The 19,318-nt window shown below is 43.8% G+C and overlaps 1 protein-coding gene across 1 annotated transcript in view; it reads left to right on the top strand.

Annotated features, from left to right (window-relative positions):
• ADAMTS16 (ADAM metallopeptidase with thrombospondin type 1 motif 16) overlaps nt 1–19,318 on the top strand; it is a 193,750-nt gene that overhangs the window by 79,666 nt on the left and 94,766 nt on the right. The window contains exons 9-10 of the mRNA XM_027520155.1: nt 5,601–5,738; nt 10,665–10,818. Coding sequence (XP_027375956.1) covers nt 5,601–5,738; nt 10,665–10,818 — 292 coding nt within the window. The remainder of the gene's footprint in view (nt 1–5,600; nt 5,739–10,664; nt 10,819–19,318) is intronic.

Below are 19,318 nucleotides of genomic sequence, written 5' to 3'. Positions count from 1 at the left end.
TGTATATGAAGTTGGCTAAAATACATAATTTTCATGGTCATCGCAGACCATCAAGATGATATTAAACATCCTGCGCTCAAGAGTATGCATGAGCCATCATCCTGCCCCCCTCTTTTTTCCACTATTTACCAATCCATATGGGGGCTTCCTAGTTGGTAAAGAACTCGCCTGCCAACACAGGAAATGTAGGTTTGATCTTTGATTGGGAAGATCCCTGGGAGAAGGGCATGGCAACCCACTCCAGTATTCTTGCCTGGAGAATCCCATGGACAGAGGAGCCTGGTGGGTTACAGTCCATGAGGTCACAGAGAGTCAGACATGACTGCACACACACATGCATGCTCTGATCCATTCACCAGGTGCAATTTGCCTTGTGCCAGCAGACCATTGTGTAGGATTCTACAAACTGACTAGTGGTCCATGCCCTCCAAAAGCCTAAAGCCAGGTAAGATAGACATGGCATGTGAGAGGCCAAGCAGTGAGGGCTGCAGCATGGCAAGATGTGCAAGGAAGATCAGGGAAGTCTTTCGGAAAGAAACAGAATTGGTGTGCGGATACCATTCTGCTTAGCCATCCTTGCTGCTGCTGCTGCTGTTAAGTTGCTTCAGTCGTGTCCGACTCTGTGCGATCCCATAGACAGCAGCCCACTAGGTTCCTCTGTCCCTGGGATTCTCCAGGCAAGAACACTGGAGTGGGTTGCCATTTCCTTCTCCAATGCATGAAAGTGAAAAGTGAAACTGAAGTCGCTCAGTCGTGCCCGAGTCTTAGGGACCCCATGGACTGGAGCCCACCAGGCTCCTCTGTACATGGGATTTTCCAGGCAAGAGTACTGGAGTGGGGTCCATTGCCGTCCTTAGCTGTTGATATTAGATGCCCTTCCAAGCACTGGCTGGTGATGTGTGCACCTCACTGATTTATGGCTGTTCTCTGCCATCAGCCTGAGCCTCTAGCTGGATTGGGTAGGCACTGGGTGATTTTAAGGGTTTAAAGAATATCAAAGCAACAGTTGCTTAAAGATCATCTGATGTGGTGATTGTCAGACTGTCCCCCAGGACCCCCAGCAGGTTGGAGCATCATTTCTTTTTTTTTTTTTTATGGTCCAAGCATGTGGTGATTTTTATTAAGAATAACTTTGGTTCTAAGAATCCACCCTTAATTCTGTAATACTTTCCATTAAAAACAATTATACAAGAGCAAATACAAAAATATTAAATTATGAAAACAAATCCATTAAGGCTCCCTTTATATATATTATATACACTCAAACAAGTGAACATTTTTCAGAGTAGAAGAATAAAGTCAACTGTGGTAGCTTAGAAAGCAACACTACCTTCCTACTTGGAGATTAGAAAACAATGGAGCATCATTTCTTACCAATTTTATTTATTGTCGTTCCTCTTAAGATTTTTGTTTCTGTGACCAAAAGTATTCGAAACCCATTGACCTTCGGCTGAACTGCCTCCTCATTACCGCCCTTACACACAGGCATGCACACACACACACACACACCAAAGTTATGTATGCAAGTGATAGCTGGCATCTAGGTGTCTTGAGATTTGATCAAGACCACATGTGAATCAGGGAAAGAGATATTTTGAATTTTCCCTTTTTTACATGCATGATGCCAGATATGCTGAACAGTTTAGGAGGCAAGTTTTATTATCCCATTTTATAGGTAAGAAAACTGAGACTCAGGAACTTGAAAAATTTGCTCCACATCAAACCACTTGTGAATGACAGGGCCAAGACCCTGACTGGAGGTTCCCCCACCGCCGCAACTCATGTTCTCCCAGGTTATCTGACCTGCCCTGGCTTCAAGAGTCCCACCTGACTGCTGTCCCCATGTCGGCTTCCTGTCTGTCAGGAAGGATGGGTCTGCTTCTTGAAAAGCCTGCATCCGAGTCTGGACAAGTCCTACCTGTGGCACCATCATCACAGCCAGTGTGTGGTTTACCTTCCAGATGACTCTGACCTATCGTTACTTCTGAAGGGTCTTCCCTTTGTCTTAACCACTGCTGTCTGATCAGCCTGAAATATTGATGCAACCTCTAAAAATGCTTGGCTGTTCATCCTGGGTATATCATTGCATGCATGCCAAAGTCATTTTAGTCATGTCCAACTCTTTGCGACCCAACGGACCATAGCACACCAGGCTTCAGTCCATGGGATTCTCCCGGCAAGAATACTGGAGTGAGTTGCCACACCCTCCTCCAGAGGATCTTCCTGACCCAGGAATCAAACCCGGGTCTCTTAAGTCTGCATTGGCAGGTTCTTTACCACTAGGCCACCTGAGAAGCCTGGGTATATCCCTAGTAACAAGGAAATACTGGCTGATGTCATTGAATAACTCAAGAAAATTCTGTAAAAGACATTAAAAGCATGTGACACTGAATATAATTCTCAAGTCCAGTTTGATGTGAAATGATGTTTACATTTGGGTATTTGAGTTGCTGTTAAAGCTGGAAGGTCGTTTCTTATTCATTCAGCAAATGTCATTGGAGCTCCTGTTATGAGCTAGAAAGTCCACCAGTGCTGGGTCTCTGAGCACAGTTAAGAAGACCTTCTGTTCTCTAGAAACTTAAAAGCTAGTACACAAGAAAGCGGGAATATGTATTGTTTTAAAATATAGAATAGTAACCACTTGGAATAAAGTACTGTGAGTCATGGAAGCTAAAAAAAAAAAATGTCTGGCATGTGCAACTTGAATAGTATTTTCATTTCTTAGCTGCCAAATACCAACCTTATCTTCAAAATGTGCCCTAGTCATTCTTCCGTGACTTTATTAATGTTACTATCAACTATGATTATTGTGTGCACTTTCATGCCACTAGGCTGATCCCCCACACTCCTTCAGTGCAGTTTAGGGTTTGTATTGCTTCCAAGAACAACTTGAAACATAGTAGTGCTGAAGTTTGGTTGGGTATCAGAATCATTTTGTGAGGATTCACCCAAACACCAGAACCTAACCCCCAACTTGGGCTTTCCTGATGGCTCAAATGGTAAAGAATAAACCTATGACAAACCTAGACAGCATATTTAAAAAGCAGAGACATCACTTTGCTGACAAAGGTCCATATAGTCAAAGCTATGGTTTTTCCAGTAGTTATGGATGGATGTGAGAGTTGGACCATAAAGAAGGCTGAGCGCTGAAGAATTGATGCTTTCAAATTGTGCTGGAAAAGACTCTTGAGAGTCCCTTAGACTGCAAAGAGATCAAACCAGTCAATCCTCAAGGAAGTCAACCCTGAATATTCATTGGAAGGACTGATGCTGAAGCTGAAGTTCTAATACTTTGGCCACCTGATGCAAAGAGGCAACTCACTGGAAAAGACCCTGATGCTGAGAAAGATTGAGGGCAGGAGAAAAAGAGGGCAACAGAGGATGAGATGGTTGGATGGCATTATCGACTCAATGCACAAGAGTTTGAGCAAACTCCAGGAGATGGTGATGGACAGGGAAGCCAGGCTAACTGTAGTCCATGAGGTCACAGAGAGTCAGACAGGACTGAGTGACTCAACAACAACCCCCAACATTACTAAATCAAAACTCTACCAGGTAGGCTTTGGGGAGCCAGTGTGTGGTACATTTCTCAGATATTCTGATGCTCAGACAAGTCTGAGAATCATTGAAAATGACTTTGATGAAGATGTTTAATCCCCGGATGTGGGATACTGTGGTTTTGAATTCCTTAGAAATGAAGGCAGAATTGGTAGCAGATTCATCTAGGGCACTTGCTGGACCCTAATGTGTTTTCTTCATATTCGAGTCAAGGGCCATCCAGGGGAAGGTACTTTGCTATTTCATCTTCATCACTTTCTCCCCGAGGCAGCCTCCCATGGATGACGCCTGAATCCTCCATTTCTGGGGCACATCCCCTCTGCCGTACGGTTACCTCGCCTTGACTGAGTGCTTTTAATGGGATTTCAGGTGGAGGCCGGAGTGACTGCATCTGCATCCCCTTGGTCCTGAGCGGGAATCGTGCAAAAGTTGGACAGTGTTTGTGCAGCAGGTTTCTTGGACCCACCCTTCAACCACGCTCAGATTACACTATTGCATGGGTCCTGCCCGAGCTCTGACATCAAGAGTATTGGGTTCCAGTCCCAGCTCTGAGACCCTGGACTAGGCTGTCTCCGGCCTCCCATCTTGCTATCGTTACAAATATAATGTCTACCTTGTAGACCTGTAGTGAGAAAATAATACTTAATGTGCTTAATGTCCATGGGATTTTCCAGGCAAGAGTACTGGAGTGGGTTGCCATTGCCTTCTCCATACCTGAAAAGTAGTGCTTACAAATGGGAGTTGTTCTTCTTCCTGATATTATTAAACAGCTCTAAGGAAAACAGTTGGGTCTTCAGCCTCTGCCACAAGTGCAGATTCCCTGGCCCCCTGGGAGCTACCTCCCATGTGTCCCTGTCTCCCAGCCCTGTGCCCCTCCCTCCATTCATCATGGGGTTCTCGGCAGAGGAAAGCCCACATGGATGCAGGAACCATCCACCCCTCTTAGCTTCCTCCTTCTCTTCCCTTCCCCTTCCTTCTGTATCCCGCTCATTCAGAACTGCTTTCTGGGACTCCGTACAGTGACCGGGTGGGCTCTGTGCTGAGTCGCTCAGTTACGTCCAACTCTTTGAGACCCCATGGACTGTAGCCCGCCACACTCCTCTGTCCATGGGGATTCTCCAGGCAATAATACTAGACTGGGTTGCTACGCCCTCCTCCAGGGCATCTTCCCGACCCAGGAATCGAACTGGGGTCTCCTGTACTGCAGGCAGATTCCTTACCAGCTGAGCTGCCAGGGAAGCCTGAGCGGGTGGGTACCAGGCACTAAAGGCTAAAAATGGCTTGACTCTCCAAGAATGTGTCCGCCGCCATGGGAAGTCTTCCAGGTCAAGGAGCTGCCAAGTCCCCCAGGCTTCCTTCCCAGTGCAGCAAGTTGTGCTCTTCCGAGGTGGGTGAAGACGGCAGCCTGAGGCGATCCTACAGGACTAGCTTCAGGAAGGTAAGCAGCAGCTGATTTAATGGGCACGCGTAGCAGCTGTCAGTGGGATTCTTATAAGCTCGAGACTGCAGTTTTCTCAAGGGACAGTAAGGATGCACTGTTGGCATTTTGGGTTTTGACCATCTGCAAAACACCTACCGGCAATGCAGGGGGCCTGGGTTCAATCCCTGGGTTGGAAAGATCCCCCGGAGAAGGGGATGGCAACCCACTCCAGTACTCTTGCCCAGGAAATCCCATGGACAGAGGAGCCTGGCAGATTACTGTCCATGGAGTCTGAAAGAGTCGGACATGACTGAGTGACCGAGCACACACGCACACATCCCCCACACTGGAAACGCTTTTTTATAACTGAATTGTCTGCCCTTCACAGATACCTGGCCGTGGGCTCTGTTTTGATGGTGGGCACTTTCAGTAGCTGCACAAATGGTAGTTTCTCCCGGAAGGGTCCATGACCACGTGGATATTTTCCCTGGTTTGGTTTCCCCTTGCCAGCCTGCCTAGCACACAGGAGGAGTGGTCTTCACAGGGCTGACCTGTGTTGGTTTGAGCGAGTGCAATCGCTGACCCTGTTCTTTGCTCTGACAGACCCGTTTCTCTCCCACAGCTTCGGCATGGTCCATGACGGAGAGGGGAACGTGTGCAAGAAGTCGGAAGGCAACATAATGTCCCCCACGTTGGCAGGACGCAACGGGGTCTTCTCCTGGTCCCCCTGCAGCCGCCAGTACCTGCACAGGTTTTTAAGGTACGAGCCCCGCAGCTGGCTGTGTGTCTCGCGCTGCCTTTGACGTTCACGGCTGGGTCCGCCAAGTCCCGTTGGAGCGGTCCCCAGACTCATGTGTACCAGCCGCTCCCCTCCTGCTGTGCAGCCAGGTTCCTAAGGGGCCTCTGAACACGAGTGATCTGTGGCCCAGGGTTTGGGGACCCCTGTTGTAAAGGAGATGCAAAGAGCATGCTTCCTTATTTTCAAAATACTCGCATGCTGGCAAGAAACAGGAGGGAAGTGGCTACTTAGGTCTCTTTAAGCACATTCACATGTCTGAGCGTCATCAAGGAGAGTGTGAGCGTTACCACTCGTACTTCAATTATACGTTCTTGGGGAAAAAACTTAACACATGAAACCACCTTACCTTAAGAGTTTGTAGCAGATTATCACAAGAAAAAAATTAGGCAGTGGGGTTCAGGATGGGGAACACATGTGCACCCGTGGCAGACTCATGTCAGTGTATGACAAAACCAAACCAATACAATATTGTAAAGTAATTAGCCTCCAAAAATAAATCAAAAAGAAAAAAGTAAAAAAAAAAAATTAGTAGACTTGAAAGTCAGAGAGAGAAAACAAATGAAAGAAGACCAGGGGGAAACACACAAATAGACCCTAGGACTTCCCAGGTGGAGAAGACGCTGCCAGTGGAGGAGACGCAAGAGACGCAGGCTCAGCCCTGGGTGGGGAAGACCCCCTGGAGGAGGGCATGGCCGCCCACTCCGGTACTCTTGCCTGGAGAATCCCAGGGACAGAGGAGTCTGGTGGGCTGCAGTCCATGGGGTGCTAAAAGAGTTGTACAAGACTAAGTGACTAGACAACAACAATAACAAATCTGTATCCTGTAATATAAACCTGTGCTCCAGGGATACACACTTGATCGCTTCTTAAAACTTCTGTTACCAAAAGGGCAGCATTCACACTCTTCTTCAACTGGCAGGGCACAATGGGTCCTGTCAACATTTGCTTTTCTCTGCACAGTGTTCTCTTGGGGTCAAGTTGGGGATTGTTAGCATTGTTTTTTGCTGCTTCATGTAGCTGCTCAAATTTTTAGGGGTGTGTGTTTGTGTGTGTGTGTGTGTGTGTGTGTGTGTGTGTGTGTGTGTGTGAAGGATTCTGCTTTCTCTAACAAAGAAGTGTATTGACAAGGAAAATTTTAAATGTTTTTATATCTCAAATCCTTTGTATAAATTTTATATTCTTAAAATTTTACTTCTTTTTCATCTTACTGGTCTTGATGAAGACATATAAACATCATAAATTTTTTGAAATGTGCTCTGAAAACCTGAAAAGTGCAGGCATCAGGGATACAAAGTGTGGGCTTGCATGAAGATCAGCTTCATGAGAGAGTTTGGGTTTTAAACTGCCAAGAAATATGGAACTCACGGAAAGAGAGCAGTCCTAGTCTGAGACAATAATTCTCTCCATGCCACTAATCAGGGGTATAATGGCCAAATCAAAATGCGGCCCTGGGAATGACCGATGAGAGTCTGGAGCCCAGAGCCATTTTGTTCCGTTGATTTTTGTGCCGATTATTAAAACTCTTCTCTAGCCGTGCAGTAATAAACAGTTGTTTTCAGGGAGTTTACTAATTTCTTTGGACCACATAATAATAAAAATTTGGACCACACATAAAAAAATAATAATAAGATGTTTTTCATGCTCAGAAATGTGTTTTCTTGAAAGATCAAGTTTTCCAAGAAAGCCTCTCATTGTCCGATTCACTCTTCGGATTCTTAGCACTTGAGATGTCTGGCTGTGAACTGAATGTGCCCAGTGTTTCAACCCTGATTTTTCGTTGGCTTAATGACCCTGAATCCATCTTCTTTTACATGTTTTCTGGTTCCCTAACTTTTAAGTAATCAAAACACTGTTATATTCTCCACCAGTTAGTCAGCAATTTGGATGTGATCCCAACAATGAGTAAGGATAAGTGACCAACTTTTCGAAGATGAATCTGCTTTCTTTTATTAGCAGTTTAGCATTAGGTATACAGAAAAATTATATATAATAAGGAAACTCAATTGGCCTGAAGTTGTCAGCACGACTTTTCTCTATACTTAGTAGAAAAGTGTTTACAGTAAATTCCTCAGACTCATCAGTAAAGACGTATGTCACTTCCTGCAGACAGACTTCATCACATTTACTCATGTCTGTATCTGGGAGGCCTAGGACTTAGGGAAATTTTAACTCATTATTTTAAATTTAATGGCAACATGGGTTCATCTTCAATTTGCTGCTTGAAAGTTTGAATCATGAACTGCTGATCAGAAAATATCACCTCCCCTCTCATCACAGAACTGAACTGAACTGAAACATTTGTTCAGATGTATCCAACTCTTTGCGACCCCAAAGACTGTAGCTCTCCAGGCTCCTCTGTCCATGGGATTCTCCAGGCAAGAATACTGGAGTGGGGTGCCATTCCCTTCTCCAGGGGACCTTCCCAACCCAGGGATCAAACCCAGGTCTCCCACATTGCAGGCAGATTCTTTACTGTCTGAGCCACGAGGGAAGCCCTCTCATCACATAATCCACATCCATACATGAGAAAGGTCATTGCAGGAAAGCAGGAGTTTAAAGGGGCACGGATGCCCTGGCGTGCCCCAGACCACCCTGTGGATGAGAAAATTTGATTTGGCCTGAAAGAATCTGTTTGGGGGCATAAGAGAAATAAGACATTTCCGTTTACATCTTGCCCTGCTGTTTAATATTGATCTTAAGAAAAACAAGCCCTCGAGTCATGGCTAAGTGTAGTTTTTGTGAGACGGAAGGACGAGCAGTTTCCTGTAGATCAGCCAGGGAATCAGCTTATGCGCCAACTTGGACTTCCCCACGTAAGCCTGGGAGACCTTGACCGTGGCAAGTAGGTAGCCTTTTCTGAGGGCCCGTGTCCTCTCTTGGAAGAAGAGGTGGTAAAGGTAAAAAAAAGAAAAAAAAAATCTCTGGAAGTCTTTAACCTGTTATGGTTCATGAGTCATGGCGGGGAAAAGGACTTTGAAATTTTCTTATTGAACCTCTGGCTTGGCCTAATATTCTTCATTGTTATTTTTTGCTGTGCTTGACCACATATATAATATATATGTACCAAATTATAAGCTCAATAACATTTAACAGCCTGGGGGCAACAGTCCATAGGGTCACAGAGTTGCACATGACTGAAGCGACTTAGCACACATGCACACACACTTTGGTGTAACTTCTACCGAGGTCATGACCTGGAGCACATCACAATGGCCAAGTCTTGGAAACAGCCTGAGTGTCCTTCAGTGGGTGAAAGAGTAAAGAGGACTTGATACATGTGATGTACATGTGATGTTTACATGTGTATACGCACTGGTGTGTGTGTGCGTGCGTGTGTTTAGTCGCAAGTGACTCTTTGCGACCTCATGGACTTTAGCCTGCCAGGCTCCTCTGTCCATGGGATTCTGCAGGCAAAAGTGCTGGGCTGGGTCATCATTTCCTTCTCCAGGGGATCTTCCCAACCCAGGGATCGAACACAAGTCTCCTGTGTCTCCAGCACTGGCAGGTGTATTCCTTACCAATGGCGCCAGCTGGGAAGCTCGTATGTGTACTGTGTCTATATCCACACATGCACACGGTGTGATATCATTCAGCCACGAGAAGGAAGGAAGTTCAATCACATGTGACAACATAGATGAATTTTGAGGGCGTTGTGAAATGAGTGAAATGAGTCAGAGAAAGACAGACATTGTATGATTTCATGAATGTGTGGGATGTTGAAAAGAAAAACAGAAACAGAGAACAGATTGTTACTTTGGGGTGAGTAGGGTGAGGTAAAGATTCCCCTCAAGGTGAACAACCCCACAAAGAAAAGTTGGGAGATGCCTAAGGTGACCTACTGCTGTGGAATTTGTTGTGATTACAGAAGTGTTTTATTTTTGTTTGTTTGCTGTTCACTTTTGCTTATGGAAATTTATAAGCAGAATTTAGTTGCTATTTGCAAACACTTGTTTCTCCTCCTTCCTCCCAATGCAAAATTATCCCGAAGCACGTCTCTGTAGGGAACAGAATGCCCTGTTTGTGGAGGAAGAAATCACCAATTGGTGGTTAACTATCTGCTAGTGAACTGAAGGAGAGAATGAACTTCTTCTAGGCCTGGGAATCTAGTCAGAAATCAGCCTTCGTATAGAGCATTTCTGATGGAAATCACTGCACATGTTCCATGCGGAAGCTGGAAGCTATTGTGCAGGAAAGGAAGGAAGAAGAAAATCACAGCCTTTGACACAGGTTGATCATGTTTCTGCTATTAACAATGCTCATTTCATCTTTTTATTGTTCCTGGAAAAGAGTGTACTTTAGACAGTGTCTGTTATAGGAGCTTCTTGCATCGAACATCTGGTTGTACCATTTCTTCCCACTTTCCCCACGCTAAGTGAGAGATCCCAGGAAGAGCAAATGGCCTCCCCAGAAAATGTGACATAGATTCTGAACAATTTTAGAAACTGTGGCCCCTATATTGAAATACGATTAAGATAAATGTTTTATTTCGACCTCAGGAAAAAAAAAAAAAAAAGTCTCCTCTTCTTTGCACAAGACATGTTGTAGATTTTCATGCTGCTAGGTCACTTCAGTCGTGTCCGACTCTGCGACCCCATAGACGGCAGCCCACCAGGCTTCCCTGTCCCTGGGATTCTCCAGGCAAGAACACTGGAGTGGGTTGCCATTTCCTTCTCCAACGCATGAAAGTAAAAAGTGAAAGTAAAGTCGCTCAGTCGTGTCCAACTCTTAGCGACCCCATGGACTGCAGCCTACCAGGCTCCCCTGTCCATGGATTTTCCAGGCAAGAGTACTGGAGTGGGGTGCCACTGATGAGGGGAAACAAAAGGCCTGATTGCGTGTACACCTTTGGGAACTCCTGGCCTCACCAGCAGCTCTTCTGTGTTCTAGCACCGCCCAGGCTACCTGCCTTGCCGACCGGCCAAAGCCCGTGAAGGAGTACAAGTATCCGGAGAAGCTGCCCGGAGAGTTATACGATGCGAACACACAGTGCAAGTGGCAATTTGGAGAGGAAGCCAAGCTCTGCACGCTGGGTTTCAAAAAGGCAAGCGATTGTCGGCAAGTGTTCAGCGCGAAATGCTTCATAAAACCGTTTTATTCGGTGAAGCTGACGTTGATGTGTGCTGCGTTTATTGGGTACCTACCAAATGTCAAATCCTGTGTGTTAGGGCTGGCCCTGTATAACAGGAAACACATGTTTTACTGGCAAAGAAGATGGCCGTGGATGCTGCGGTAGGTATCAGCTTTCTCTCGAGTACTGACTTGGCCTCTTGGGTCAGCTCCTTCTGATTTATCATGTGCGAGTTCAGTGAGAACTCTTGGTTGGTGGAAGGTGGCAAATTAATACACTGTATTCTTTTCAAATGGTGTTTAAGGAACAGTGCGCACTGCCTCTGCTCCCCTACCTTCCTCAGACAGAGACAGAATTTACGATAAGGCAGTAGCCTGTCTGGGACTTCTGATTATTAAATTCCTCAAATGAAGTATTTCTAGAGAAGCCTTTCATAGTAGTCTCCTGACCCCAGGGACACCAGCAGAGCGGTTTTCTCACATAGATTCCCCATGTAACACAGATACACGTGGTCTTGCTAGACAAGGGAATGTGAAGATTTCATAACTCGCTCTACTAAACTGCTATCAAAGCCACCCATAAATGGAATGAAAGTAGTGATTTTGGGGGCTTCCCTGGTGGCTCAGTCCATAAAGAATCCACCTGCCAATGCAGGAGACCTGGGGTCGATCCCTGGGTCAGGAAGATTCCCTGGAGAAGGAAATAGCAACCCACTCCATTATTTTTGCCTGGGAAATCCCACGGATAGAGGAGCTTGACAGGCTACAGTCCATGGGGTCACACGAGTTTTCTTTTATCCTAGTTTATAATAAAATCAAAAGTAAAGTGGACAAAAATATATAGTCCTCCAGAAATCTCCAACATTTCAGAACACGTTGGGAATATGCCCAATTTAAATCCAACATGATCATCTTCTTTCTTCTAAACTCAAGTAGGTCTCCCCGTAGAGTCAGTTACAACTGTCTGCCAGAACTGGATGTTTATCTCCTCAGCTGGGTAATCTCAGCTTGGAACCAGAATAGTAAATCAGCTAGCATCAACACAGTATTCCCAGTGTTGCTTTTTCCGTTGGAGGAATATGTAAGATCCCTGAGAATTTTTTGTGTTACTCTTCTGTTTGCTAAGGAAAAGGAGCCCACATCTAACATTTTCTTTCAAAGGTGGAGTGTTCTACAGCATACTCCTGGTTTCCACACTGTTTTGCTGAGACTGTAGGCTGTCATCCGTGGTAAACTAATAATGTTTGGGAAATACAGGGAGTAAGTTAAATGCAGCATGTCTTTCTATTGTCGTTACTGTTTAGTCACTAGGTCATGTCCGACCCTTTTGTGACACCATGGACTGTAGCCCGCCAGGCTCCTCTGTCCATGGGATTCTCCAGGCAAGACACTGGAGTGGGTTGCCATTTCCTTTTCCAGACATCTTTCTATTAATGAGGAAATTTTACACTCAGGGAAATGCATTTGTTTTAGGTTGACAATTAAATTTTTACCTGGTAACCTTTTATCAAACTGAGGTCCCCTCTTGGTCCTTGCTTGGTAAGAGATTCTGTTAGTTTGTTTGCCAATAGTATTTACAGCTTCTGTAGCCTCTACAATATTTGTTACTTGTTATGTAATGATTTCAGAGATGAGTGTTAAAATCTTTAACAAAGGTTATATATTTTTCTGTTTTTCCCATTGGTTCTATTAGTTTTTGCTTTGTGTATTTTGAAGCTAGGTTTTTAGGTGTATACAGGTTTTGGATTTATGTCTTCCTGATCCTTTCATTAATATACAATAACTTTATTTTACTTTTGATAATGTCACTTTTCTTGAATTCTACTTTATCTTATGCTAATACAGCCACATCAGCTTATTTAAGAATACTCTTTGCATATTTTCCCCATTCTTTAACTGCCCGTTTCTTTGTGTTTTTATGTAACATGTGTCTGTTGTAGCATCCTTTAGTTTGATATTGCTTTCGTATCCAGTTGAACAGTTTCTAGCCTTTCACTGGAATGTTTAATCCATTATGTTTAATGTAATTATTGACATGGGACTTCCCTGGTGGCTGAGATGGTAAAGAATCCACCTGCAATGCAGGAAACCCTGAGTTTGATCTCTGGGTTGGGAAGATCCCCTGGAAGAGTGCATGGCAACCCACTCCAGTATTCTTGTCTGAAAAATCCCCATGGACAGAGGAGTCTGGCAGGTTATAATCCACGGGGTCACAATGAGTCGAACACGACTGAGGGACTAAGCACAACAATTATTGACATAGCAGATTTAAATCTCCCATTTTGCTATGTGTTTCCTGTTCTCATTCCTTTTTTGTTTCTGTTTTATTTTGGGGTCACAAAGAGTCAGACATGACTGAGGGTTGTGGGGTCACAAAGAGTCAGACGCGACTGAGCGACGAAGCACAACAGTTACAGACACAGTGGATTTAAATCTCCCATTTTGCTATTTGTTTCCTGTTCTCATTCCTTTTTTGTTTCTGTTTTCTTTTGGATTAAATGTCTTTTCAAAAATTCTATTTTTTGAACCAATTTGCTTTTTAGCTATCTTTTTCTTGCACTTTTAGTGGTTGCTCTAAAGCTGCATCTTTAACTTGCAACCTATATAGAATTAGCATCATGTCACTTTATGCAAAATGCAGGATCCTTACAACAAATGGGTCCATGTAGCCTTCTTTCACTCTTTGTGCTATTGTCATGATGTACTTTATTTCTTTTGCAAGCTATGAGCCACATGGCACACTGTTACAATTTGTGTTTTAAAATAATGGGTTATTTTTAAATAAAATAGGGTCATCTTTTATGTTAACCCACACATTTGCCATTTACTGTTCATCAGTTTCAAACTGTGTCATTTCCTTACGGCCTGAAGAACCTCCTTTAGCATTTCTGTAGCACAAATCTGTGGCCATAAAGTATCTCAGGTTTTCTTTATCTGAAAAATGTCATTAATTTACCCTCAGTTTTGAAGAACACTTTTTTTCTGAATATAAAATTCTGAACAGTCCATTCTTTGTTCCTTTTTTTCCCTTTAGACCCTTTAAAGACATAGTTCCATTTTCATCTGACTCAGCTGTTTCTAATAAAAGTTTGTCATCATTTGTCTCTTTCTTCTAACATTCCTAGTCATTTATTTAGACAATTCATCAAACTATGCATTTGGTTTATTTTAAGTTTCATACTAGAATCACCATTTGGTTCTTTTTTATAGTCTGTATGTCTCTAGAGAATATCCTACTTGTTCACTTATGCCCGTTTTTTGAATATATCACTTGCGTTACAATTATATATCATGATATATTATTTTATGTTATGTATATTAATATTATGTTGTTAGAGTAGGTGAATTCTTTCGATCCCCTGAGCCTTTGTTTTATTATTCCTTTTTTTTTTTTTTTTTAGTCACTCAGTCATACCTGACTCTTTGTGACCCCATAGACTGTAGCCCTCCAGGCTCCTCTGTCCATGGGATTATCCAGGCAAGAATACTGGAGTAGGTAGCAATTTCCTTCTCCAGGGGATCTTCCAGACCCAGGAATTGAACCTGAGTCTCCCATATTGCGGGCAGATCCTTTACCGTCTGAGCCACCATTATTCTTCCTTCAGTTCAGTTCAGTTCAGTCGCTCAGTCGTGTCCGACTCTTTACGACCCCATGAACCCCAGCATGCCAGGCCTCCCTGTCCATCACCAACTCCCGGAGTTCACTCAGACTCACGTCCATCGAGTCAGTGATGCCATCCAGCCATCTCATCCTCTGTCGTCCCCTTCTCCTCCTGCCCCCAATCCCTCCCAGCATCACAGTCTTTTCCAATGAGTCAACTCTTCACATGAGGTGGCCAAAGTACTGGAGTTTCAGCTTTAGCATCATTCCTTCCAAAGAAATCCCAGGGCTGATCTCCTTCAGAATGGACTGGTTGGATCTCCTTGCAGTCCAAGGGACTCTCAGGAGTCTTCTCCAACACCACAGTTCAAAAGCATCCATTCTTCAGTGCTCAGCCTTCTTCACAGTCCAACTCTCACACCCATAGGTGGCCACAGGAAAAACCATAGCCTTGACTAGATGGACCTTTTTTGGCAAAGTAATGTCTCTGCTTTTCATTATGCTATCTAAGTTGGTCATAACTTTCCTTCCAAGGAGTAAGCGTCTTTTAATTTCATGGCTGCAGTCACCATCTGCAGTGATTTTGGAGCCCAAAAAAATAAAGTCTGACATTGTTTCCACTGTTTCCCCGTCTATTTCCCATGAAGTGATGGGACCGGATGCCATGATCTTCGTTTTCTGAATGTTGAGCTTTAAGCCAACTTTTTCACGCTCAACTTTCACTTTCATCAAGAGGCTTTTTAGTTCCTCTTCACTTTCTGCCATAAGGTTTTCCTTAGGTCTAAGGCACAGCCTGTACTCTACCTATTAGACAGCTTATGGTTCTTACTCATGAGACGTGGACTTTGGGCTTTCCACTGGATGCCCAGATGCTCACTTTGTGTGGGCCAGAACACTGCTTTTTCCCAGCATTGTGTATGCACAATCTTCCAACCCTTATCAGCTATCAGCTCAAAGATGCTGCGCTCTGCCAGACCACTTGGAGTCTCATCCTGTGTATCAGCCATTCACCCCTTAGATAAGGACCTGAAGGGAATCTTCAGGGCTCCCTATTCAATTTAACTTTTTCCTTTCTGATCGTCGTCCCACAAATTCTGGCTACTTCTGCAGCCCCAACTTGGATCTCTGTACTCTCAGTTCGGTGAGACCGTTGTTGTCTGCGTAGGATCCACATTTCTGTACCATGGTCAGCAAAATGTACCCAGGGGGGGAGTTGGGCAGAGGTGGCACTCACCTGATGAATTTCTCTTCTCTTGAGAACTATGTACTGTGTTGCTTGTTGCAAGAGTCTGAAACAATTAGCCAGTTTTATAATTTTTAAATGTAGAAAAGTAAGCCTAGTACCAGTTACTTCACCATAAACAATAGAGAAGATACCTTTTGAAAAAAAATCCATCAAAGTCAGTATTGTAACATAATTCCCTATGATGTGAAATTGTTTTTTAATACAAATAAAATTGACATAGTTTTCTTTTTAGAAGTTAAATTCTACTCATGTGGCCAAACCTTCTAATATAAAGAATCTCAACTTTAGATATAGAGTGACAATTAGATTCTATATATTCTATATGAATTGAAGCATCTCAGGAAATTCTCAATTACAAAATTTAATTTTTCAAATGACCTCCTGCTGAAATCTTCTAAGAATGAGTCTATTTGATTAAGTTGAAATGTAAAGATCTTGAACTTTTCTGATGGGAGAATATAAAATAATAAATAACAGAAAAACTACCCAGTGCCTAAACCAACCCTTGGCACTTAAGACCCACTCAGTACAAATTTGCTGGGAAGGGTTACAGATGGATGGATGATATTTTAGACAGGGTTAAACAGGGCTTCAGAGGGTGAGATGGCTGGATGGCATCACTGATGCCATGAACTTGGGCAAACTTCGGGAGATGTTGAGGGACAGAGAGGCCTGGCATGCTGCAGTCCATGGGGTCACAAAGAGTCAGACACGACTGGGCAACTGAACAACAACAATAGTTGCTTCGTAGTGTTGTGTACTTTTGTGTACAGCAAAGTGAATCAGCTATATGTTTACATGTATCCTCTTTTTTTAATTTCCCTCCCATTTAAGCCAACACAGAGCATTGAGTAGAGTTCTCTGTGCTATACAGTAGGTTCTCATTAGTTACCTATTTTATGAAAGTGAAAGTATACTCACTCAGTATCAGTAATGTATATGTGTCAGTCCCAATCTCCCAGTTCATCCAGCTCCCCTTCCTCCTTCGGTGCCCATTCATTTGTTCTTTCTATCTCTGCTTTGCTAATAGGATCATCTATACCATTTTTAGTTATTTTGAACACTGTCTTTGTTAAGTTCCTATTCTGCTTCATCAACATCGCTTGGTGTCCTGAACTGACAATCTGAGGTGCAGCATGTGAGAACTGGAAATTTTATCACCTTAGTGTCCTGGGTACTGTTGGTAAATTGGGAAGCCCCCCGCCCTGTGCCCACCCCACCCCATCCAGCATTTATTGCATTCCACATTCCTATCCCTGGAACCATTATTTAATAGTATCTTTGTTCCAAGAGGACCCTAAAATTTTATTAAGAATGTAATGATCATAATGTTAGTTTAATACCACCCTTGTACTTAATCCAGAAGTTAGCAGTAAAGTCAAAATATGATAAAACCAAGAGGGAATAATTGGATTTGAGTTGTTTAGATAACAAAATAAACATCATTTGAGATACTAGGGTTTCTATTTGTTTTCCAGGATAGAATGTCACATTGTTATTAAGTGGCCAGCATTTACATAAAGACACCAAAGCCTCGAATACTTTCTGACATGTTAGAACACAATAACATGAATTATATATTTCAAGGCTCTTGTAACTCTTGATTTATTTCTACCTGGGGGCCTAGAATTGGGGACTGAGCAGTTTGAAGGATGGGGCTGAAATACACAGATGGCAAAAACTGGGCACAGGCTGAAGAAGAGACACATCATATGATTTAGTGGTGTGCTGACGGCCACCAGCCTCCTCTACATGGGAGCTTCTTATTTAAAAAACTTAAAAACCGTCACTTTCATTAGTATCTTCCATCTATATGTCTATATTCTGCAGAACGTTACCCAAAACTATCATGTAAGAAGACTATGAAAATACTTTTAGCAGTAGTCTCGGTGTAGCATTTTCATATCATAAGGTTACCCTCCTAAATTATCGTAGATGTTTTCATGATCACAATCCACTGATCACTATTATGATCATTTTACACTAAAGAAGTTTCTGCTCACTCTGTCCAACGTTTCCACAGAAACAAACTAACAGATGTTTGACTCACTCAGAAAGCATTTATTGAAAGCCAGCCAGGTGCTAAGCACTGTTCCAGGTATTGATGACAAAAACATAAAAATAATTTAATATTTTAAAGCCCCATTTATTTTACCCTCTTCCATCATCTCCGAAACCGCCCCAGGAATTAGCAGCATTGGCTCCCTCCAGCCACAGCCATGAACCAGGCTGGGAACTGGAAGTGAGCTCACATCTCCTCATGATCGGAATTGAGAAAGGACACTGGCATGAATTTGGTGCCTGTCGGGTGCCAAGCCCTAAAGCGGGCACAGGACCTCTGACACTTCATGTGGCCCCCGGGACAAGTTGATGGGCAGCTGCATACAAAGAGGATACCCGGGTTCTGCCTGCCCTATCTGTCCTGCCCAATTTACACCAGATACCTTCTCAGAAGCCCAAACCCTCCCCGGGCCTCTATGTCTCCTGCTAACCCAGTCATAGGAGCTAACCATTCCCTTATCATGCACTTATCCATCTGTGTGTCCTTCCCCTTGCTTGTGCTTGCCCAGCTGCCCGAATCACTAGGTTACGTCAGGGCAGGTACCCCTCCCCTGCACCACTGTCTGAAATCTGTGTGTCATCCGTGCAAACAGAGCTTCCTAGTTGTCCCTTTGGAGACTTACAGACACCCAGCCCCCTGATGTTATGGATGCCTTTAGGTCTTCTTATGGCTCTGATCTCTAAACACCATTCCGGCCAAGAACAGAGACCCCTGGTACAGCATGCTAATTAATGTCATGAGAACCAGGCGCAACACTGACCACCAGGCATGACATGTTTGCCCCAGTAGCACTTCATGATTCTGTCAGGCTCCAGAGAAAATACAATTTAACAGTACCATGATTGTAACCATAGGAGATTACTATGAACACCTCAAAATAAAAGCAATGAATTGATATCCAAATTAAAACATCAAAAGCTTCTTAAAATTCCATGTTCTGAAAATCTGTCTTTTCAGTGAGAGAGATACAAGCTGGGGGGGGGGGCGGGGGGGGGGGTCTTTAACAGCTATTTTAACTGTTAAATATATAATGAATAAATTTATGGAAATTTCAGAATTATGTTTTGTGAAGGTAAAATCCATATGGATTGCTAAAAGGAAAATCTTTCAATTAGTCACTCATACAATGCAGAAAGCCTCGTGAGCTCATCTCTAGCATCGTTGAAACAGGAAGTAGAAGCACAAATGCCGTGAAGCGCCATCTGAAACAGGAAGTAGAGGCACAAATGCCGTGAAGCGCCATCTGAAACAGGAAGTAGAGGCACAGACGCCCTGAGGCGCCATCTGAAACAGGAAGTAGAGGCACAGACGCCCTGAAAGGCCATCTTAAACAGGAAGTAGAGGCATTGAAGCACCGTCTGAAACAGGATGTAGAGGCACAGACGCCCTGAAGCACCACCTGAAACAGGAAGTAGAGGCACAGACGCCGTGAAACGCCACCTGAAACAGGAAGTAGAGGAACAGACGCTGTGAAACGCCACTTGAAACAGGAAGTAGAGGCATTGAAGCACCATCTGAAACAGGAAGAAGAGGCACAGACGCCCTGAAGCACCATCTGAAACAGG

The sequence above is a fragment of the Bos indicus x Bos taurus genome, chromosome 20, assembly GCF_003369695.1.
Source record: "Bos indicus x Bos taurus breed Angus x Brahman F1 hybrid chromosome 20, Bos_hybrid_MaternalHap_v2.0, whole genome shotgun sequence".
NCBI classification, from domain to species: domain Eukaryota; kingdom Metazoa; phylum Chordata; class Mammalia; order Artiodactyla; family Bovidae; genus Bos; species Bos indicus x Bos taurus.
Note: the sequence above shows the minus strand (reverse complement) of the source record. Positions and strands in the feature narration are given on the sequence as shown.